Below are 24,412 nucleotides of genomic sequence, written 5' to 3' on the forward strand. Positions count from 1 at the left end.
ACGCTGACACGCCACACCGTGTATTTCTCACGCTGAAAAGGCAATGCCAACCAAGTTGCCCTGCAAGCTTTATATATAACGTTGTATACGAGGCGCGGGCACACAAAGTGAAGTTTCCTGCCGCCAGCTCGTATCTCGGCCAGATTGCGTTCGTTAATAGGCAACATAGATGTGCGAACACACGGAAGTTGACGGAACATTCTCGGCCACCGTACGTTCGTTACTAGGTAACCAACAACATCGCGCAAACACACGTCGTGATGATGGAGAAGGTAAGTTGGAAGAAAGCTCATCTAACATTTTTAGGCTAGAACATTTAATATATAGCCCATCGTATACATTATTATTGATGTAGTCAAAAACTCTACAACTACTTTGCAACCAGGCCAGAAGCTTTGGCTCAGTTTTACGTTATCTGAAACAAATGTTAGTGGGTATGGGAAGGAATGAAGATGTATTTCTTAATTTTATTTTAAATAAATTTAAATTTATTTATTTTATTTTATTTTAAATGATATATTATACTGTATTAATAGTATTTCTAGTTACATTAAGGCTACATACGTATTAAAGCAGAGTGCTCTGGGTAATATATATCCTGTCAAAACATACATTAATCATTGCCTTTGCATTTGTATTTTTCAAACACTTACACAACACAAAACACATTTCATAAGCTGGAGTGTGTACTCTTGTGTACACACACACACACACACACACACACACACACACACACACACACCTTAAAGGGGGGGTACAATGGTGTTTCATGTATTCAGAGTTGTTTACAGTGTTAAAGAGATGGATTCTCATGCTAAACATGGGCAAAGTTAAAAAAAATATTTTGGACGAATAACGGAGAATTTCTGTGCCGAAAATCTTACTTCCGGGTTGGTGCAAGTTTCGGCTGTTTTTTTTTCGATCGTGGATCTAATGACGTAGATCAGAGTGGAACTCCTTATATGAGCATTTCTCTCGGAAAAGCTCGCCCGCGCACACGTCGCCCAGAGGAGAGCGAGACCGCGCACATCAACGCGCTTCAACAGGAAATCATCGGCGCCCGCGCTGCATAGGATTTGTTCAAGGATGTCTCCAAAAAAGTGTGTATTTGGATGTGAGGGAAAGCTTACCGTGTTCAGCTTTCCAAAGAACCCAATGTTACAGGAACAGTGGGTGCAGTTTGTTTTTCCGGGGCAGCAACGGAGTGTAGGAAGTGCGGTTGTGTGTTCTGGTCATTTCAGTGACGAATGTTTTATTAACAAGGCCTCGACGCTGGATTTGCAAATCGTTTGCTATTAAAACGTGGAGCGGTCCCAGTGATAAAAGACCCCATTCATGTAAGTACAACTGGATCAGATTTCTGTCTTTTGCTGGAAATTAAGCACTACCGCTTGACTCTATAGCTCCGCCTCCAGGACCTCGGCTTTTTCCGGAGAGAATCGGAAAGCTGTTTTTTCTTTTAAAATTATAATAAAACTAAACACTTTTTGGAGATATTAAGGATGCACTACTACTCTATAGGTACTCAAGATTAACATGAGATTAGGTGAAACTGTGCATGTTATGTACCCTTTAATAATACTCTAATATGTCATTTGTTCACAATGTCCCACCACACAATAAATCATTAGCCTATACCGTTTCGACTAGACACATTCAAAATGCAAAAATATTTGTTTTTCCAAACTGTTCGGAGCAATTTATTATATTTTTGTAATTTTTGTATAACTTATTTGTAATTTTGAAATATAACATTAAAGAGTATATTTGATGTGATGAATTGCTCTGTCATTTATTAGATTTAGCAATTGTTATAATTTCAATAGCGTGCCGCACGAGTGCTATTTTTAGACCGCAAGGCCGCGTGACGTCAGCAACGTAAACCGGAAGGGGGTCAACATAGAAGCGAGCCAGAGCCCGTCTACGGAGAGCCTTGGCACTTCCCATTAGCCTCATTGTATTGATCTTGGTTGCAGTTCCATTAGAATTCCACTGGAGGTGATCGCGGGCGAGTGCAGACTGAATGGGAGTCTATGGGGCTAGACGGCTAAATGTGTCTCTTTCACCCGATTGCCGTTGAGAAATCTCAGATTTTATTGTAGGTTTTGCAAGTTCAACATGGGTTATAGGTCGAAATTTGAATGAACGAGTACTTATTTCTTTTCGATTTCTTACAGGTTGAGTTGTTGTTGCCCATAACACGCTAGCATTCTGCTAATGACGTCAGCATTCTGACGTCATTGACATTTTAAAAGACTTTTTAAACCAAATAAGTGACTCTAAAAAATCTAACACCCAGCAATGTGTCATTTCTTTGCATCTCCTTTCGAATACAACATTCAAATTACTAGACAAAAAATTATATCCTGAGAAAAGTGGATTTTGAGGGTTTTTCGCCATAGACCTCCATTCATTCTGCACTCGCCTGCGAGCGCCCCCGCATGGACAGAGACGTGTTACTGCAGCCAGTCCAGAAACCGGAAGTAAGCAGAGAGTGCCAATTCTCTTCCTATTACACATTCTCTGAGCGAGCTCGCTTATGATTCATGCTAGTACTGCTTGTTTTCTGCCGGTTATCCCTCAAATAAGAACATGCCGAGTAAACACTGCTGTTATGGAACTTGCAGAAACGACTCCAGACACTATGACCGTCCACATATGAAGGATGTATTCTTTATTCGTTTCCCGAAGCCAAAAACCTAGAGGGATAAATGTGAACGATGGGTCTACGCCCCAGACATTATTTTGAATGAATGAATAACTCTCTCTCTCTCTCTCTCTCTCTCTCTCTCTCTCTCTCTCTCTATATATATATATATATATATATATGTATGTATGTATATATATATATATATGTATGTATGTATGTATATATATATGTATATATGTATGTATGTATGTATATATGAAGAGTTCAGATGCAAAAGCCTCTAAGTGCCATCTGAAATTTTCATCTAGAATGATCATTTTTATCAAGATCGTATATTTAAGTTCAGTAATTTCACTTAAATGACACTGAAAATGACCTATTAATTGTCATTTAAGTGAAATTACTGAACTTAAATATACGAGCTTGGTAAAAATGATCGTTCTAGAAGAAAATTTCAGATGGCACTTAGAGGCTTTTGCATCTGAACTCTTCATATATATATGTATGTATGTATGTATATATATATGTATATATGTATATATATATATATATATATATATATATATATATATATATATATATATATATATATATACATACATATAGTTACTTGTAGGTGCTACTACTGCCTTGAATGACATTTATCATAAAAGTCATATGTAGGCCTACTTTCTTAAAATACTCTTATTTAAATATGTAAGACATGTTCAGCCTCTGCCTTTTTCTAGCAAGCCTGGTCATGCTACAGGTAGGCCCTAGATCTGACAGATCGCTAGCTTAATGAATATTAATGAGAAAAGGTGACGTATATCGTGCGGTACGCTATTTGTGCTGGTTAATTATGAACAATGGGTAAAATTGGGGGGTGGGGGCGGGGCTCCATTAGGCTCCTCCCCCAACCACATGTGATCTCACTCCAAGCTTTTGATAAAACTTGAGAACCCTGTTTATATTGAATACTATGTAGTAATAAATAAATATAGTAAATATACTATAATATTATATAGTATAATAGTAAATATAATGATTTATATTGCATTAGTTTTATTAGGTGGGTAGAGGAATATATAATTAATGCTTGTTATGAAATTATGTCAGTTTCTTTGTAAAGGTGCGTATAGTTTTTAACTTGTGTTTAGGCATTTTTTTATACAGTGGGAGTGAGTAGCCTGTGGTTAACAAGTCTCACTGTCAGAATATTTTCATTTAAGCATAACAATTATAAATAAAATTAAATAAAATTATTTCTCACCAACAGCTATAAGTTTGTATAAATAATTTATTTGTTCCAAGGAAAATAGTTGTACACAGCTGTAAATGATCAAGTTTTTTATTTATTATGGTTTTGTATATTTGCATACTGTTGGGTAGCTTAATGTTAAAATTGACCGGAGTTCTCCATTAAGGTTGCAGTGATTCGTTCCCAGTTAACGTTAGTTACCGTAACGTTACTGTCCACTGTTTCTTTAGGAAAATCAACAGAACTTTGACTGACATCGAAAAACATACTGCGCAATCATCTCTATGCGGCCCGACGGCACCAACCTCCCTCCTCCTCTTTTCCTGGCTGTGCGGTACATACAGCATATAAAATAGATCTACTGCTTGCCAGACTTGCTTTTAATTCAATTCAATTCAATTCAAATTTGCTTTATTGGCATGAATGTAACAACAATATTGCCAAAGCGTCCCACAAACCACATAAAAACAATCAACCCCATACATTTCATTAAACAAGTAATTACAGTGTAAAGTAATGAGTATGGCATATCTAATGTGCTTATATGTCTAAAGTCTGTTGGGCTGAAAAAAGTCAGACATACTGGTATTTTAAACTTTAATGCTCACCTTGTGTCCAGGTTGAGATCCATCCTGGGACCGGAGTCATGGTTGAGAAACTGGCGTGGGCCTATGCCATCAATGCCAATTCGGCAACAGTCTTTGTGAGGCATCTGCTCACCGCAGTCTTTCCAGTGGAAATACTGCTGGTGAGCAATCTTCGGGGGAACAAACGAGGCGGAGGAGAGGCTCGTCAACCATTAGACAAAAATAAATTGGATGCCATTTACAGTATGTTTTCTTCTTTTTAATGGGTGTTTGACCAATAGTCTCTGCTTTTGTGTGTTTCCTGATTCCAGCCTACTGGAATAATTTTTGCATGTTTTTTTTGTTCATGTTTCGGTGCAACTCTTGAGAAGTGGCCAGGGACCCAGCTTTCCAGCATTGGAAGTACGATCAATGCCAAGATTACAGAACTCCGGTCAAAAAGTAAAAATGCTGGTGTGTAAACTGTTTTGTTTGCTCTGAGTTTCACACAGGTGTGTCACATAGTCCTTGGCCCTGGGGCAAAACAGGTTCTGACTACTGTCTACTGAAAGTATTTACTGCTTATAGTGCCTGTTTATTCTGAGGTATCCAGTGTGCAGAAGAACAAAACTGGCATATATGTAAGCCATTAAGGCATTTTAAGTTTAGGTTTCTAAAATGTTTTTGTTTGTGTACTTTGCAATTTCAAAATCGAGTATACTCAAAATATCTAAGTAAACAGTATAGGCAGTATTAGCATTATGCTCAGAGCGATTGATTGCCCCATGCCTCGTTCCTTGAATGTGAATACACCTGTTTGTATTGACAATGTTTAGATGTTGGTGACACTGTTCCCATGTTAGAATAGGAATAGGATAAGCATGTGCTCCTCAGGTTTGTATGCAGGCTTGTAGTGTGTGAAAATATCAAATTGTGAAAGATATTCCTATGTAGTCACAAGTTCATTTAAATCTAATATTTGAAAACATTGTTCTTAGGATTAGGGTTTACTGCTGTCAGTACTGTAATCACAGAAGAGTTTAACTGTTAATAAAGACTATTGAAAAGATATCCTAGCAGCTTTGTTTTTAATATTACACATGTATTCGGACTGCATTTATGTCATTGTGTGGTAGAAAGTAGTTGATCTGGGTGTTGACCAAACCCTTGCCAGTTTTAACTCTGCTTCATCAAATGTTTTTGACTGTAGAAACTCATATGAAATTATATAATTTCATACATAAAAAGTATGTTTTTAATGCTACTATGTTCATTGGCTGACGTAAGAATTTTATTTAAAAAACATAAAGACAGCATAGTTTACATGGAAATATTAATAGACATTACATACAAAAAACCTATATAGAATGGTATATATTCATATATAAAAAGTATATGCTTTTATACATACATGGACATGTTACTTGGCTGACATATAACAAACTTATAAAAAACATAAAGAAAGCATAGTTTACATTTAAATTAGATATACTTTACGCACAAGAAAGATGTATGTAATTGTAAATATTAATATATACATTTTATATGTCTTTATAACTAAGGCATGTTTTACATAGTAATTAAAAATGCAAAAATGATATGGAACATATACGAAAAACATACTTTGCCATGTACTATCCTTATAAACAGCATATATATTGTTTGTTTGATTCATACTTAATTCATATAATTACGTTGTATGAGAAAAATGCGAAAGTGGCCACTTTCATGAGTAAATCATAATATGAGACATATAACTCTCATAAGACATATAATGCATATAAAACATAAACATTTACTATTGTAGGCAATAGGAAATTCTTACAAGTTTTTTCTGTTTCTTTTCCATATGGGAATACTGTACTTGTGAACAAAATACTTTTTGAGCTGCAAAAGATAACTTTGCACTCATCTGAAAGTGACCTATGACATCTTATGACATGAAATCCATCTAAATTTAAATGAACCCATGGATGTGGCTGTTGTAGCTGGCTGTACCAGCTGATGCAAAAAAAAATGTGGTGTATTCAGACAACTTTGATATGGTTATTTTACATTTACCGGGTTTAACTTCATATTGCCCGTCGTGCAGAGTTACCCTAAAGGCACCGTTGTGGCGGAGCCACCTGCTTGGGCCTGTCATCGCTGCTCGCAGCTATATTTTCTTTTGTTTTCCTGATGTTGAGTGTGAGGTTGTGGCCATCACACCATGTGTGCAATCTCTGTACCTCTTGTCTGTATGCTGTTTGTTGTGGAAATTCTTTTCTCAACTTTTATCAATAATTGTAAGACAGTAGGATATCTCAAAGGTTAACAAAGATCAGCTTTATTTCTTGCAAGAAAGGCAGTTCACACATCAGTCAGAGTCTGATATGAGAAGGCCCCGACTTCTGCTTTTTGCCCAGCTTATATACACAAAACACATCCTGGTCTCTCTCAAAAGATCGCCTTAGTTACCTTAAAAGGAAACAATTTTGTTCAAGATCTCTTGTCTGCATAAATTATATCTAGACAGAACAATACCATGCCTACTACAAGTTCCTGTTTTTAGCTGCTGCTCAAATTCACACATTTTGCTTATCTCTATTTCTATCAAAGCTGCGCACATACTTTTCACACTTGAAGTACAACAATAGGTCACTTTGAGTACACATAGTCTCTTTGCTACTAAGTCGTCTATCACCCAGAACATTTTGTTCCTGTAACCTTATATGATTATATTTCTTTAAATGCTTATGAGTAAAAATAAATGAATGTTCAACGTTAACACAAGTTGCACACATCTGAAAGTAAAAAAACACGTCTAAAATGTAAAATTCCCATTACAATCCACCCCATGTTCATTCAAAGAACATACACACAATTTGACATTTACTTCTCCATAATCATAGTAATTTACAACAGGTAAATTTTCTTAGTTTCTTAGTCAAACCCATGTTCGCTCTCGTTAACGTATACCTCATCTTCAGGCACTGTAACCTCAACTTCATCTTCTTCCCAACATTCTATCTTCAAGAAATCTAATTCTATTTTCAGAAAAAAACTAATCATACCATAGTACATTGCCTTTTAACTTTGAATCAAGTTTCATTATCCTTTGCTAAATTTCGAATCACATTGATCTATTAGGTCTTTAACAGGCTGATACTGCTGATTAACCATTTTTCGTAACCTTATTTTGCTAGCTGTTAATTCAAGTAGGCGATTGTTTTACTTAGTCAGATCTATTTAAGGATCTGTGTAATAAAATCTAACCAAAAAGTTCTAAAATACTTTCATTTTTATCCTTAACACAAATATCAATAATTGTATTATCTTGTTTCAAACTATGTCATTATTTTTAAAATTAACTCTCACCCAGCTGTTGCCATGAGAATAGCTTTAGCTGCTGATGTGCCATTTAATCATTTATTATCTATCCTAAAATCCTATTTTTTTCCAGAATTAACCGATGGACATAACATGTCCTGCCTCTATTTGTTGGCAATGCGGAATAGTTCATTATGGATCCATTGATCCAGATCATTAAATCTGTAACTTCATTTTGAATTAAGAAAGCTTTTTAGAATTTTGCTTTATGAGCAAATATTCTATTTCACTGAAATGTCTTAACTGTTTAGATTCATTTTAGTTTAAATTTAACATTTCAACTGTGTTAAATTCAAATTCAAAAGTGTTACATTGTTCTTGGTCTAGGTTTTAACTTTGTGCCCCCTACATAATTATTTTTAATTCGTTGAAGACCTTTCTCAACAAAACAAGTCCATATTTCATTTATGGAAGCCTGGCTAAATTAGCAAGCACTGTTACTGTATTCCTAGATAGACTAGACCTGCAGTCACCTCTCAGATATCAAATGCAGACATTAGACAATACATGAAAGGAACATTTCAATAATCACACTGGTAACTTCTTTAACTAATAATAATCCAGAAATTAAATATGTTTCCCAAAATCAATCACCTTTTGAAAGTTTTTCTTTTGCTATTTTAACAAATGGAAACACCTAAAAAATATTTAATTTAGTCATTAATTAATCGCTATAGAAGTTTACCCAATTATCTACTCGGACCTGGTCCAGCAAAGTAACTTATCCTCTCTTATTAGAGAACAACTATTACAACTATTATTATTTTTTTTTAGCATCTATGATATCTGAATTAGGGTTCTAAACCCCTCAAGTTTCTTCAAAAATAGTCCCTAGATTATTTTTATCTTTACAGTAATATACCTATTTAGAGTCCTTATACTCTACAGAATTAAGACATTTTCCTCTTCTTAATTTACGAGTACCTGAATGTACCTATTAATTAGTAATTGTTCAAATCATGAGATCTATATCAATTCTCAGTCGCACAGTTTGATTGAACTGAATAAAAACATCAATTGACATAACACACAATTAATTATCATGCTAAGCTTAAACCATTAGTTGGTCCACATCTTCCTCCAGATGTGTTGATCATCTCGTTGCCCCATGGACGTTCCATCTTCACCAGGGTGATTCTTTGCGAACCGTCGCAAATGGGCTTTCCCACGTCGGCAAGGGAGGAAAGTTACTAGCACTTTCTTTGTCCCTCACTTCACGCTGTGCGTTGTCGTTGGTGTCTGCGTTTGGGGTTGCTGAGGGCTGGTTGGTGTAGTTTAAGTCGATATGCTTGGACGGAGGTGTCACTGCACCCCAGATGGGACCTTGTTTGTGGAGTGAACCACAAGAACAACCTGTGAATGGAGACCTTAAGTATTTTTGTTAGTGACAACATGTATCATGTCGTCATGTCGACTCATCTGCTTGTCTGGCCGGTCATCCTTTTTTGATGAGACCTGTGAAATTTCATGTTAAACAGTAACAAGACAATATTTTATACATTTGGAACAGAATCAGTTCTGTTCGATGAGATCCATCATGACATCCTGTAAAAAGTAAAACGTTAAGTATTGGGTGCAGGGCAAGCTTGCTTGCTCTCTGCCTTCCCAAAGTTATACGCTGCGCGTGTGTGTGGCATTGTTTATTTCTGCCACAACAATAACCCATACCACGATAGTTAGCCAAATTCATCCATGGTTGTTATTTTATTGGGAATATTTTCTTCCCTGTTGGGTCATATTTTAACCTGTTTAGATACAGCTGTTTTGATTGACATCATTTATGTCTCTGAACACCATAATTCACACACTCACTTTCACAAACTCCACACCCCCCTCTCTGGCCAGAGATTCATTCATTCATTCATTCATTCTTGTCTGCCTTAGCAGTTTATGAACTGAATGGGGAACATATATTAGGAGTGGAATACCACCAAATATGAACGGTAACAAAGTTCGACGACGACAGAAACTACTGAACGTAGACACACTGTGGCATTCCCCTTGCGACAGTGTCTGAACGTTACGATATCAATTCTCAGTTGTCCGATGCAGTCGTCATGTGTTTGAGTTTAACACAGTGAACGTAAACCTAACTTTTCAAAATCAAATAGAAATCGTATAGACCTACAATTGCAGTTGAGAGAATCCGTTTTAATTTCTCAAATGCAATTCGTCATTCTTTGCACAATTTCAATTTTCCAACTTTTTGTTGTTGCTCATAAGCTATTTAAAAGAAGATTTGGAAACCTTCACACAATCTTTGATCCATGGACAAAAATAAAAAACATTTCTATCTCGCTGATGATGACAGCATGTGATTTCAAATGTTTATAATTAGAAAACATTGTTTCTATTGAATCCAGAAAATTACCTTTTAAATGAAATGGAGTGACCACCAATATTTTTGTCAAATCTCAATTTATATTTAAAGTTGGTCACCCAATCTCATTCTCATATGCACAATGCACAAAAAAGTATCTTAGTTAAACATACAGTAAACCATTGGCTCTTAGAATCTCATAGATCAAAACCATTTTTCCACACTGTCTCCCAGGGATAACGGGATACAAATTCTAGACGCCTTCATATAGAAAGTATAATATTTAAACACGTGCAATTCATATAGTACTATTTATTCATCACTTTAACAGTTCTGATTCCCTTAATATTTTCTCTTAGTGACTGTTTGTAAAACCCTGTGCTCTCAGATGCCACACATTTTTGTCAGTGGTTGGCCACCAATCTTGAGTCACATTGTTTCACAAAAAGCCCCAATTCACTCCACTCTGCAGTCTGTGGTTTAGCTAAAGAGATGTGAGGGACGGCCCCCTCCACATCATACAGTGATGCTTGGCTATCAGTCAATTCAACCTTCACAGCACACCATTTATCTGACCAAACTAACTCTGAGGTTTTCAGTTCCTCAATCTCTAGTTCAGACCATTTTTCAGCAAATATTTCATCTGGCTCACTGCTAACATGACATGTGCAATGCAAATCACTATCTTCCATGAAATCATGGTCAGGAGGCATCCTATTTGTGGCTTTGTTTTGCAGACCACACTGAGGAGTGCTCCATTCAAAAACATATAATGTTTCAGTTGGCATTCACACCATATTCATATCAGCAGTGAGGCCACTGTCATCACAATACAAGTTCAGCTTCAGTTTACACATCAAATCTCTTCCCAGAAGATTACAAGGACAGGTAGTAGTTACAAGAAAAGCATGAGAAAATGAGCGATCACCAATCTGACAAGACAAATCTGCTGTATATGGTTCCTTTACCAGATGCCCTGTGGCACTTCTGGAGGTTGTCCATTTTACAGATAATACAGTTAAATCAGGCAATTGTTCATTTTTAATTGCTGAGTTCTTCACTCCACTGTCAATTTAGAACTTAATTTTCCTACCCTCGATACTGATATCAATCATTGGTAATTTTGCAAATGCTTTATACATTCGTTCAGTATCAGCAAGCGAATTTTCTTCATTGCAAGAAACAGCAAGCATATTTTCTTCATTGCAAGGAGCAGAAAAAGAGATAAGATTAGACATATTTACCACCTGGGAGTCAGACCCTTCACCGTCGCTCCCCGCCCCCTCCTTCTTTCAATCTCCTTGTGGCTCTGGTGGCTGTTGGAATCCTCTCTTCTTTGGAGGATCCGGACAGTCATTTCTCCAGTGTCCTTTTCGCCCACAATTTAACAAGCTTCAGGGTCCATTGCAGGTTGGTCACCCATTCCACGTCCTCTTCCTCGTCCTCTTCTGCCACCTCTTCCTCCTCCTCTTCAGCAGAGCCAGTTGAGTGTCTTTGTCAGTCTTTTTCTGTTTGTTCTTGGCTTGGTCTCTCAGCAGCTGTTGTTGATACGTTGCGTGTCGCCGGATTTCTTCCAGCCGCGCTTGGTGGTGCCCCACACAAGACGTTTTGACCTTTTTCCCTATTTCAGGGTCCAGACCGTCCAGAAAAAACAGTTTTCAGCTATTCTTCATATGTACTTATCTTTGATTGTCTGGCCTGTGCTTCTCTTTGGGTTGGTGAACATTTATGAATTTTGGAGATGGAGGAGTGTAGTCTGGAGGAGCAGAGGGCAGGGTAGTCGAACCTAGCAAGCTTCGATGTTCAGGGTGTCTTGGTGGTCTTGCTTGCAGACTCGTTCCCTCTTCTTCTTTGTCTTCCTCAGGATCTTGACCTCCCATTGCTCCTGGTTGTCTTTGTGGTTCGTGGAGGGCCACTGCTGGTGGTGGTTGGTAGGGGGAGTAGGGAGCCGGACAGCGGTCGTCCTCAGCCAGGCGGGTTTTCATGCATCTCATTTCCTCGGAAGAATTAGAAACAGAGTTTAGTAAAGTTTTTCTGGCTTCCTCTGCCTTTGTCTCTCTACTATTTGCACTCTCTAATGGTGCTAATGCTGCGTTTATCTGTCTTCTTTGTCTGGTAATTGCCTCATTTAACATTCATACATTCATAATTCGACCATCAAAGTCATAATTATATTTTTCTGTATATTTTTGGACTTGTTTTTTGTCCAATTTTCCTTTGTCTTTTGCAGATGGCTTACACTCAAACATTAAACAGACATTAAATCCGTACAATTTAACTGTGTTCCATTTTTCTTGGTCATGGAACAATAATTCCCTTTTGAGAAATCCACTGTCTCCAACTCTTTATCAATAACATTACCCATTTTTACACTAATTTTACTCAACAGTATTTATATTTGCGTATTTAAATTCTTCAGTATTTATATTTGCGTATTTAAATTCTTCAGTATTTATATTTGCGTATTTAAATCCTTTCCCTTCACGTGGTCACCACGTACTATATTCACTGTGTTAATTCTTTCCCCCAGCGTGGCCACCACGCCTGCCTAAATTCGTCAATCTAGGACTTTCAAAAATGCCCACATCCGTCGATGCTAGGTCTTTTTCCCAAACAAGTGCCTTCTTAAATGTTCGAAAATTACTATCAGGCTTATTTCAAACAGCACCTTGTCTGGACGTTTGAGAAATTACTATCAGGCTTATTCTCAAACTCTGGCCCTTCTGGGAAAACAATTAACACATGGCATTTGAGAAATTACTATCAGGCTTATTCTCAAACCCTGTTTGGAAATTACTTTCAGGCTTATTCCAAAACCCTGACCCTTTTAGGAAAATAATAATTTTCTTATTTACCACATAAATAATTTTCTCTCACCGTGCTTTTTGCAGCTTTTATTCGGGATCGCGTCCACCTAGGCCTGCCGTGGTGTCTACAATTCTCCCGTCCCTTGCAGTTTAGCGTTGGGGTATCGGAGCCAGAGACTTCTTGTCTTTGGGATGATTAGTCAATTGCTTCGTCCACGGAGGTCATCAGCTTTGCGATTCCCAATCCTCGTCGCCATTTGTTGTGGAAATTCTTTTCTCAACTTTTATCAATAATTGTAAGACAGTAGGATAGCTCAAAGGTTAACAAAGATCAGCTTTATTTCTTGCAAGAAAGGCAGTTCACACATCAGTCAGAGTCTGATATGAGAAGGCCCCGACTTCTGATTTTTGCCCAGCTTATATACACAAAACACATCCTGGTCTCTCTCAAAAGATCGCCTTAGTTACCTTAAAAGGAAACAATTTTGTTCAAGATCTCTTGTCTGCATAAATTATATCTAGACAGAACAATACCATGCCTACTACAAGTTCCTGTTTTTAGCTGCTGCTCAAATTCACACATTTTGCTTATCTCTATTTCTATCAAAACTGCGCACATACTTTTCAAACTTGAAGTACAACAATAGGTCACTTTGAGTACACATAGTCTCTTTGCTACTAAGTCGTCTATCACCCAGAACATTTTGTTCCTGTAACCTTATATGATTATATTTCTTTAAATGCTTATGAGTAAAAATAAATGAATGTTCAACGTTAACACAAGTTGCACACATCTTAAAGTAAAAAAACACGTCTAAAATGTAAAATTCCCATTACATGTTTTACTCTTGTTTGGTCCAATGACCGTAGTGTCGTCCGCAAACTTTACAATATAGTTTGTGGGGTTAGTAGCAACACAGTCATGTGTAAAAAGCAGAGGTGTAAAGTCCAGGTTCAGAAAGTAAAAGTTTCAGTATTTTGTTCCAATCACCTGGATTTGCTAATTAGCACAGTTTTTCAGCCAGGAGATTTTGAAATCAGCTAGCTGAGTTCATGGGTGGAATAAACATATGGCAGGACTTTCACTTTCTGATCCCTGGACTTCACACCTATGGTGAAAAGAGTGTAAAGAAGTGGACTAAGAATACAACCTTGCAGTGCTACCGTACTTAGGGTGGAAGAGGTGTACTTTCCCAGCCTTACGGTCTGTTTGGTCCATTAAAAAATCCAGTTGCATGTGTGTGCATTTAGCCCCAGATGGTGTAGTTTTGTGATTTGTTTGGAACTATAGTGTTAAAGGGTGAACTGTAATCGACAAAGAGAATCCTGGTGTTAGTCTGTTCTAGATGTTCCAGAACAGTGTGTAGAGCCATGAAAATTGCATCATCTGTCGATCTGTTTGCCTTGTAAGCAAACTGCAGCTGGTCCATGTTTGCAGTTGCGTAGTTCCTAATGTATGAGAGGATCAGCCTCTCCAGGCATTTAGCTGCTATGGGAGTGAGTGCCACTGGCAAGTCATTATGGCAAGTGATCACAGAATGTTTGGGAATTGGGATGATGGTTGATGTTTTAAAACAGGCTGGTACTATGACAAAGGACAGGGAGAGGTTAAATGTGTGTGATGACCTCAGTCAGCTGATCTGCACAGTCCCTCAGAAAACGTCCTGGCACCCCATCTGGTCCAGCTGCTTTGCGTGGGTTAATGGTGTGCAAGGTGCATCCACCTCATGTGTTGTTAGTACCAGTTCTGTGCTTCCCTCAAGTGACAGGGCTGACATCACTGTCCTTTTGTTATCCCTGTCAAACCTGGCAAAGAAGCTGTTCAGCTCCTCTGCTAATGCTGGCTCACTGTTGAAAGGGTCTGGAGTCTTCCCCTTGAAATTAGTGATGGTCCTGATCCTCTCCCACATGCTTTGTGAATCACTGGCAGTGGTGAATAATTTTTTTGTAAACGTATGTTGCTGCATCTTTAGTGCAGTAGGCTGCATCCCGTGCCTTGAGCAGGCGTTGTACTTCGCTGTTCATCCATGGTTTTTGGTTTGGGAACACACGGATGATTTTACTACTGGTAACACTGTCCACACAGAATTTGATGTACTCCATAACAGAGGTGTTATATTCTTCCATATTAATACCAGATTCGTATGATGATGCTGATAGTGCAAACATATTCAAGTCTGTTGCCATGGGCCACACCGTCAAAGTTTTGATTATTGGTGTCCTTGTCTGTATTTGTGGTCTGTAGGCTGGAAAAAGAAATATAGCCAGGTGATCAAAGAGCCCTAGATGGGGGGAAGGGCATGACTTATATGCCCCTCTGATGTTAGTATACACCTGGTCTAAGATATTGTTGTAGGACATTTCACATTTCGGGAAAACTTTGGGAGAACTGTCTTAAGATTGGCTTGGTTGAAATCTCCAGCAACAACAAACACTCCATCTGGATGAACAGAGAGTTGCTTGTTGATAATGTCATGCAGTTTTAAGTCTAATTTCATCCATTTTGTTTATTATTGATCAGACATTAGTGAGAAATACACTTGGTAGAGATGCCTTGAATGCCTAGCCTTTAGCCTGGTTCGTTTCCCCCACTTCTGTTTCTGTTCTCTCCTGCAGAGCTTTCCGTCCGGTGTTAGCTTCCAGGCTAGCTAAAAATCCTAAAAGACTAAAAATCCTATCGGTGCATCCCTAGATAAAAAGCAATGTCAGCTCACTTATATAACTTGAAATCAAAATGGCTAAATGTGAGTCAGAATTAAGGAGACTATACATCAAAGATGCAGACACATTTCATATCAACAATTTTTTTTTAATAGATAACACATTAAATGCTTGAGAGGGTAACAAAAGAAAAAAGAAAACGACACCAAGGGTTAACATACTATTCCAAATACTGGCCTGATTTTACGCAGAGTTTAGACTGGTGATGCATTTCCAATTTCAATAAGCTCATCTAAAAAATATATTACAAATATATGCATTTTTTTTGTTTTTAGATTTGTGTGGTAAAAATCCCTTACTGCATTAATTTATTTGTATAGCGCTTTCACAATACATATTGTTTCAAATAATAGTATTATTGTTTCAAAAATAGTATTATTCTGTATTATTATTAGAATAATACAAAAGCTCCAAAGGGTCTGGTTAAAAGTAGAGTTACAATTAATGCATTACAAATCATGTCCAGTAAAAGGGGGAATGAGGCAACAATGGATGAGGAAGACACCAGACAAAGACAAAGATTGGTGTGTTTTATGCAGCTGGTTCTCCTGTATCTCCTTTAGTTTTGGGTTCCTGCCACCATTCAGCCAGGAAAGACTCCTCATAGTCCCCTATTCCCTCAAACTCTTCATCAGGTGGATTTGACAGAGCTGATGCTGCTTCCTCTAAACTCACAGTCTCCTGTTAACAAACACAGTTCACATTCACATATTTATATGAACAGTCTAATTTATAGAACAATGTAGGACAGCAGCACCCCCTAACTATTCGGGAAATTTTGCAGGTTTCCTCAATGTCCTGTTGTCCATGTGTATCTAGTATTGCAAAGTTTGGATTTAGCAATTACAAGATATAGTTCCATTAGTCATGATGGGTCACACCCAAAAACATTTCTGCATATATTTGCTGAATGATAAAATTAATGCTTTACTTCTTTTGACAACTTTATGCCTGAGGAATCTCTAGATAATACAAACCAATTTTCAAGTGAATCAGACCATCGCCTTGTGTTAATGTGTGTACACATTTATACACATATATATATATATAAAAGCGCAGTATCTGTAATATATATATATATATATATATATATATATATATATATATATATATATATATATATATATATATATAGGGCCCGATACTGCGCTTGTGTACTCATACTCAAAAAAATGCTCCGATACCAACAACCAATACCAGGCAGCGTGTGTACAGTGTTTGTGTCCAGACAAAGAAACATACAGAGAGTATAAAACAGAGAGACAGAGAGTATAAAACAGAGAGACAGAGAGTATAATGGGGATAAAAAAGAAGGCTGTCTTAGAAGTAAATGTATCTAATTAGTGGAACATTAAACGAAATATAGTAACATCTATATAGCTGTGATGCGCAAGCTGATAAGCGGAAAACGCTCAGTAGAGCGTGCAGCGGCACAGACACACGAGCTTGTCGAGCACATTCCTTTTTCACAGACGTTAAAGTTTGTAGTTCAGTCAGATGTAAATGGAAAAGAAAGTAAAACGAGGCATGTAGCTTATTAACGTTAACTGACGAGAGAGAGAGAAAGAGAGAGAGAGACAGAGAGAGATAGAGAGAGAGATTTGATTTAGATTTTTCAAAATTACTTTTATTACAATAAAAAATTACCAACCATAAAAAAACAATTTTTCACAATTAATTAATTCTTTACAAATTTAAAGCAAAACACAACTCTCCGTTCACAACTGAACATAAGGCTTCTCTGTAACACCATATAGATTCAAACTTCATTAAGTTATTCATTACTTTATAAAATCGAAAATCAACAACAATTCTGGATTTCACCATTACTTTAAACACCTGTACCACATCACTATCATTCCTTTGTTCTATATGATTTCTCCTACTAATGTATATAGCCATTTTCGCTTTTCCAAGTACAAAATTCAACAGCTGACATTCCCCACTTACTTCTTGTATATTTAAAGCCACAAATTAAAATCTGTACAGAAAATACTTCATTAAAACAATTGAAAATTGCTTTTAACATTTCAAACAAAGGCTTTAGCCTGAAACAATAAGTAAAACAGTGGAAAAGTTTCTCTTTCAGAACAAAAAGGGCAATCTTGACTTAAAATAGTTGTGTCATATCATGTTTTAAAATAGAAATGAAAGCATTGACTGCAATTATTCCATGTAAAACCCTCCAATGAATGTCAGCTGTTTTTTTTTTAGTTAATGGTGGCTTATATATCGCTCTCCACTCTGGTCTTACGTTTTCATTTAATCTCAAAACATCACGCCAAGGTGTATCGACTTTTTTATGTAAACCTTTTTTGTTAAAAAACTTTACACATACCTTATACAACTGTTTTCCATTAACATCATTAAAATCTAAACAAACTCTTTAGTTGTAGGAAAATTCCAGAATGATAATTTAAATTGGGGGATAAAACCATTTTAGGAAAGGGATCCAAATCATTAGGACAAATAAGTCCTTCACAATAGTCTTTGAGCATATTAGATTCCTCTGATGTAAGAGCAGATCGCATCCTCTGTAATATTTGAGCCATTGTTCGAACAGATTTCATCTTCAGACAAGCAGTCACTTCTTCAGCATTAGCAAGTTCAGCCCCCACCAAAGTTACAAGTTTTTTTTAAAGTTGTGATTTCAGCTTGAATAAAAAGTTCAGTAAATGTGCTGCTTGTGCTCATTACATCCAGTCTTGCACCATTTATCAGGGGTTCTTCCAGCAACCAAAATAAGGAGTTTGTATTTTCAGACTTCTTTACATTAAAACAACTCCAAACCTTAAAAAGATTTTGATAAAAAACAGGTAAACATGAAATTTCAATCTTTTTAGGATCCATTAAAAACAGGGATTTGTCAAGGTTCATCTCTTGAACAGATTTCAAAATACTGCTAGTTACTGTTCTCCAACTTGCATTTTCTGAAGTTTTTAGAAATCTCTGCAAAAACTGCAATCGAAATGTAGCAGTTCTGCTTTGCAGATGGACCAGTCCTTGTCCACCTTCCTCTTTTGGTAAATACAAAATATTTTGTATTACCCAATGTAACTTGTCCCAAAAGAATTCTATCAAAATTGATTGTATCTTTGCCAACAAATATGTTGGTGGATCAACACAAGACAACCGATGCCACAAAAAGGATGCAACCAAGTTATTTATTATAATCGTCCTTCCTCTATAAGACATTGCTGATTTAAGCCACTTCCACCTGTCCAATCGACCTTTTATCTTCTCAATTACTCCTTCCCAATTCTTCTGCACAGTAGCTTCATCACCCAGATGCACCCCCAGATATTTAAAACCATTCTTTTTCCATATTAAACCACCTGGTAGATCTGGTGGTTTTTCTTTCCATTTTCCCAACAACACTGCATCACTTTTTTCCAATTGATTTTTGCAGAAGAAATAGATTCAAAATCATTGGCTACTCTTATTAAACTTTGTATATCTTTCTGGCCTTCGATCATTACAACAATGTCATCAGCATACGCTGATAACTTGATTGCATTATCACATTTTGGAATTTTTTAAACCAGTCAACTCTTTTCTCAGTTTATGTAAAAAAGGTTCAATAGCCAGTGCATAAAGCATTCCGGACAAAGAACAACCTTGTCTGATCCCACGATTAACCTTAAAAGGAGCGCATAAGCCACCATTAAACTTCAACACACCCTCAATGTCATTATACAAAGTTTTGATTTTATCACTAAACGCTGAATTAAAACCGAAAGCTTTCATAACTTTCCATAAATAATCATGTTCAACACGATCAAAAGCCTTCTCTTGATCAATGGAAATCAAGCCTGCATTTAAACCAAATATTTTAACTACTTCAAAAATATATCTAATTAATGAAATATTATCAATTATTGACCTGCCAGGGATGCAATAAGACTGATCTAGATGTATAACCTCTTCTAAAACCTTTCCAAGTCTTGTTGATAACACTTTCGAAAGTATTTTATAATCACAGCATAACAAAGAAACAGGTCGCCAACTTGTTATATGAGTTAAATCACCTTTTTTTGGTAAAAGAGTGAGAACTGCTCTTCGACAGCTTAAAGGTAGACATCCTTCAGTTAAACTGTTATATAGAACTTCCAATAAATCCTCACCTATTATATTCCAATAAGACTTATAAAACTCAATTGGAAGTCCATCCATTCCAGGAACTCGACCACATTCCATGTTTTGAAGATTCTTATACAATTCTTCCAATGTTATGGGTTTATTAAGATCTTCATTGGATTCTTCAGAAATCTGAGGTAAATCTCTAAAGAAACATTGTTCTATACACTGATCTTCTTTGGACTCATTTTTATACAACTTTTCATAAAAACTGACTGCTCTCTTACGCATTTCAATTGGATCTGAAAGTAAAACCCCACTTTCAGATTGTAAAACGTTAATCAATCTTCGTTGGCCATTTTTCTTTTCTAACCCAAAAATTTTTTTGGATGGAGCATCCATCTCATTTGAGTTTTGGAAATGTGATCTTATTAATGCTCCTTGTGCCTTTAAACCCAACAGATCAGATAAAGCTGATTTTTTAAGTTTAAAATCATCAATAAGGTCTTGATTTCCAGTTTGTGTTGAATTTTGAAGTCTCAAAACTTCAGCTTCTAAAATCTGAACAGATTTAGTCAATTCTTTGGTGACATTCAGGGTGTATTGTTGACATAGTTGTTTTATTCGAATTTTTCCAAAATCCCACCAGTTCTTTAAAGATTGAAAATAATTGTTTTCCTCTTTAAAATTAATCCAGAAACATTCTAAAATTTCTTTAAACTGACTATAATCTAAAAGTGTTGTATTAAGATGCCAATAGGCACTATTCGGTTTAACAGAATTCATAGAAATAACATATCCTATTAGACTATGATCTGAAATACCAACCGGAGAAATAAAACATCTTTTAAAAATATTAAGGTGGTGTTTAAAGACATATAACTTGTCTAACCTTGCCAATGATAACAAGTTATCTCGAGCATGAACCCAAGTATATTGTCTAACATCTTTGTTAAAATTTCTCCATACATCACTTAAATCATGCGTTTCAATCATTTGAATGAGCCTTCTGCGTGATGGCATATGTGGCTCAATATGATTTCTGTCTAGACTGCTTACTGCACAATTGAAATCACCTCCCAAAAACAAGTATTCTTCCCCTTTACACTCTTCTAAAGTTTTACAAAGAGTATCTAAAAAACACATTCTTTGTATTGGTTGACTTGGGGCATAAATACATAAAAAAATGAATACATATTTTTCAAAATTCCCAATCACTTTTAAAATTCTTCCTTTTATAATTTCTTCCATTTTAACTGAACTGGGAACACAGTTTTTATCAAATAAAATACCAACTCCACCACTAAGGGAAGTATTATGGCTTAAAAAAGATAAAACATTCCATTCTTTAAACCATTCAACAGCATTTTTATCATCACTATGGGTCTCTTGCATAAATAAAACAATTTTTTTCTGTCTCACTACCTCATATATTTCCAATCTTTTCCTCACATCTCTGGCTCCATTCACATTTAATGAGGCAATGCGAAATTCACCCATAGTACAGGATAAGATTAGCCATAGAAAACTGAGTAAGAGACAGACCCCATACATCATTAAATCAAGCTTCATTGTCGCTATTACTCAGTTGATTTTGAACCTTAGTGACAATTTTTTTAAGACGATACACTTCTTTATCTAAGAAGCATCCTTCATTCATTGAACTCTTAGTCACTTCAACAAATCTTTTAAGATTTGGAAAATAATCAAAGACTTGTACACCTCTTAGATTTTTTTGTCACTCTTAGAAATATCTTGATTTTTTCAGTGCTGCAGTCGTGACATGGCCAATCACTCTGAGAACAGATTGAAGCAGTGGAATCAGAAGAATCACTCTCACTTCCAGCACCTTGGTCAATTTCATCGGCCTGTGCTTTTGTTTTTCTTGCTTGTTTATTTACAATACATTCATTTCTCTTCTTCCTTTTCAGGGGTGTTTTAAACAGGTCTACTTGATCTACTTCCATCAATAAAACATTATCCTCATTGTTTGGATTTTCAGTGGCAGAATCAACATCAAGCATCTGACTCACTGGGACCAACTCCAATTTTTTACTATTCACATTGGACTCATTTTCCGCCAATTCTAACTGTTCAATACCATGTTCTTCAACGACAATTTTTTTCATTTCTTGTTTCAACTGCAGACTCTTGATTTACACCAGCATCAGTTGAAACTACTTTATCCGCATCATTAGAAAGAACCACTTCACGCTGTACACCCGAAGGCCCGGGTTTATTAACATTCGCGTTGCTGGTCGGACAAGCGCGAATCTGATGACCCGTCTTTCCACACCCAAAACATCTCATAGAGTCAGTCGACACAAACACTGTATAATCAAATTCATCTATTCTGAAATTTAAATTCAGATCAAGTTCGTTCCCATTGTTTAAAACCATGTATGTAAACCTTCAAAATGAAACGACATGTTTCAACAGTTCAGATTTACTACCGATTGCGATCTTTTAAACAGGTGAAACAAGTTTACCAAAGCGTGAAAGCTCTCTTGCTAACACCTCATCCTTGATAAAAGGTGGAACATTTGACAAAGTCACCTTTTTAGCTGGTGTAGAAAGTGGAAGTACAGATGCAAATGAACCCCTCAATTCAATGCCCTTTTCTACCACCTCATTTGCCTTTTCTACCGTGCTCAAAAAAGTACAATTGCATTGTTCATCTTTAAAGCAGCCAAAACGCATGCATGCCCAATCACATTTCCAACAGCTAAACTACATTCCTCTGCACTGCCCGCCGCCACGATTTTAACTCCATGCCGACGCGTGAGGGAATCTAAAACACCACCTGTATGGGCTGCCATAGTGTACAAAAACACCGGCGTAAAACGCCCTCAAACTTTTAACAGTCCTTTTATCACCCAGTCACAACAGTTTGAAACAAAAATACAAAAAAACATACAACATAAAGAAAAGTTTGAAAAGAGAAGCCACAGCGGGCACAAACACCTCGCACTCACCACGCGCTCAGCTGTCCACTCACTCTCACCATTCACTTCGCACATGCGCACAAAGAGAGAGAGAGAGAGAGAGAGAGAGAGAGACATTTGACGTTTGAATCTCTATTTATACAAAAAAAAACGTTTTTGTTCTTATTTTTTCCCTTCCCGGTCCTTCCTCTTTTTTTCATGCATGTGTACACACACACACACACACACACACAAACACACACAACACAAAATATAAAAAAAATACCTACCACCAATTTAAAACATTTTGAATTAGGTTTTCCTCATTCCTCAACCAGCTTTTTTGTCAATTTAAAATAAACAAACTCTGCTCTGATCCTTGAAGTAACAAAAACGTACTGGTTACTTTCGTAACCTCGGTTCCCTTAGAGATAAGGGAACGAGTACTGCGTTGCAAACGCTATGGGAAAACTCCTTTTCTCGAGAATATTGAAGCCTTTATTTTAAAACGCATTTGCTACAGCACAGGCGAGAGCATCAGACCCACGTGAGTGAGCTGATAGGCTGTGCTGTGGGCAACTGCACGAACCAATGGCGGATAGACAGAAGCGCGCGAGCCAATCAGGGCGCTTGGCGCTCTGTCACTGTCAAGCGCGCGAAACTACACGTGACCATAACATATAAATACAGATAGAATCCGCCATTTGACAGGTATAATCGACTGAAGCGACAAACCTGCCATAAGAAAAATAGCACGGCAAGGCAACGCAGTACTCGTTCCCTTATCTCTAAGGGAACCGAGGTTACGAAAGTAACCAGTACGTTCCCTTACGAGAACGTTCTCTCGTACTGCGTTGCAAACGCTATGGGAACGTTTCCATTTAAAACGGCGTGCTATTAATCTTTTGGCCGCTCTGACTCACCAGAGTTCCGGGAAGTACAGAATAGCCAGGATAAAAAGAGACCGAACATCGGGCCCATCAATTATCCGTAATAAAGACTGGCCAGAGCCAGTCATTTAACCCACAAGGTGATAGCCGTGTGTTTAATATCAAACTAGTCTGGGTCAGCAGAGCCAGAGTCTAGACTGAAAAGACTGTAACTGCAAAGCAGGGACATTAAAGTTATAATTCATCGGATCTGGCCAGAGCCAGTCACTTAGCCCACAAAGTGAAAACCGTGTGTTCAATATCAACTAGACTGGGTCACAGAGCCAGTGTCTAGACAGAAGAACTGTAGCTACAAGCAAGGGCATTAACCCTCTGAGGTCTGAGCTGTTTTCTGGGCCCTGGAGGTGTTCTGACATGCTCTGACATTTGTGGTTATTTCTGTTACTTGTGACATTTTCATGGCTAAAGTCTAATTACACTGTATTCAGCACAAACTCTGCTACAATAATATATCAGCAGCATGTATGTAAAAGTTTGTAGTTTTGAGATAATGACATTTATGCGTGGTTTGTGAAAATACAAAAATAAATTCTCACTGAAATAAGGTCATGAAACCCATACTGATTATTTCTTCACAAGACTTTTGAAAATTGTATCACGTAGCCTAGAATATTTGCTCCAAAACGATGTGAGAATCACCCTGACTGCTCATTCAGAGAAGACAATATATTGATTTAAAAATTTTACGACGTGTTTTGTGTTAGAAAGCAATATGCGAAGGGGCGGATCACCTCATTAATATGAAAGCTTTCCACACCTGAGAAAGACAAAGAACCTCCCTAATGGCC

At 36.9% G+C, this 24,412-nt stretch overlaps 1 protein-coding gene across 2 annotated transcripts in view; it reads right to left on the bottom strand.

Moving 5' to 3' along the window:
• Positions 1-5,733: 5,733 nt before the first annotated feature.
• p3h4 (prolyl 3-hydroxylase family member 4 (inactive)) overlaps positions 5,734-24,412 on the bottom strand; it is an 84,064-nt gene continuing 65,385 nt past the window's right edge. The window contains exon 7 of one of the 2 annotated variants that reach the window (XM_081377337.1): positions 5,734-15,198. In XM_081377337.1, coding sequence (XP_081233463.1) covers positions 15,163-15,198 — 36 coding nt within the window. In that variant the 3' untranslated portion in view covers positions 5,734-15,162. The other variant, XM_081377336.1, reaches the window with a different exon arrangement.

The sequence above is a fragment of the Scardinius erythrophthalmus genome (assembly GCF_964197995.2).
Source record: "Scardinius erythrophthalmus genome assembly, chromosome: 10".
Lineage (NCBI taxonomy): Eukaryota > Metazoa > Chordata > Actinopteri > Cypriniformes > Leuciscidae > Scardinius > Scardinius erythrophthalmus.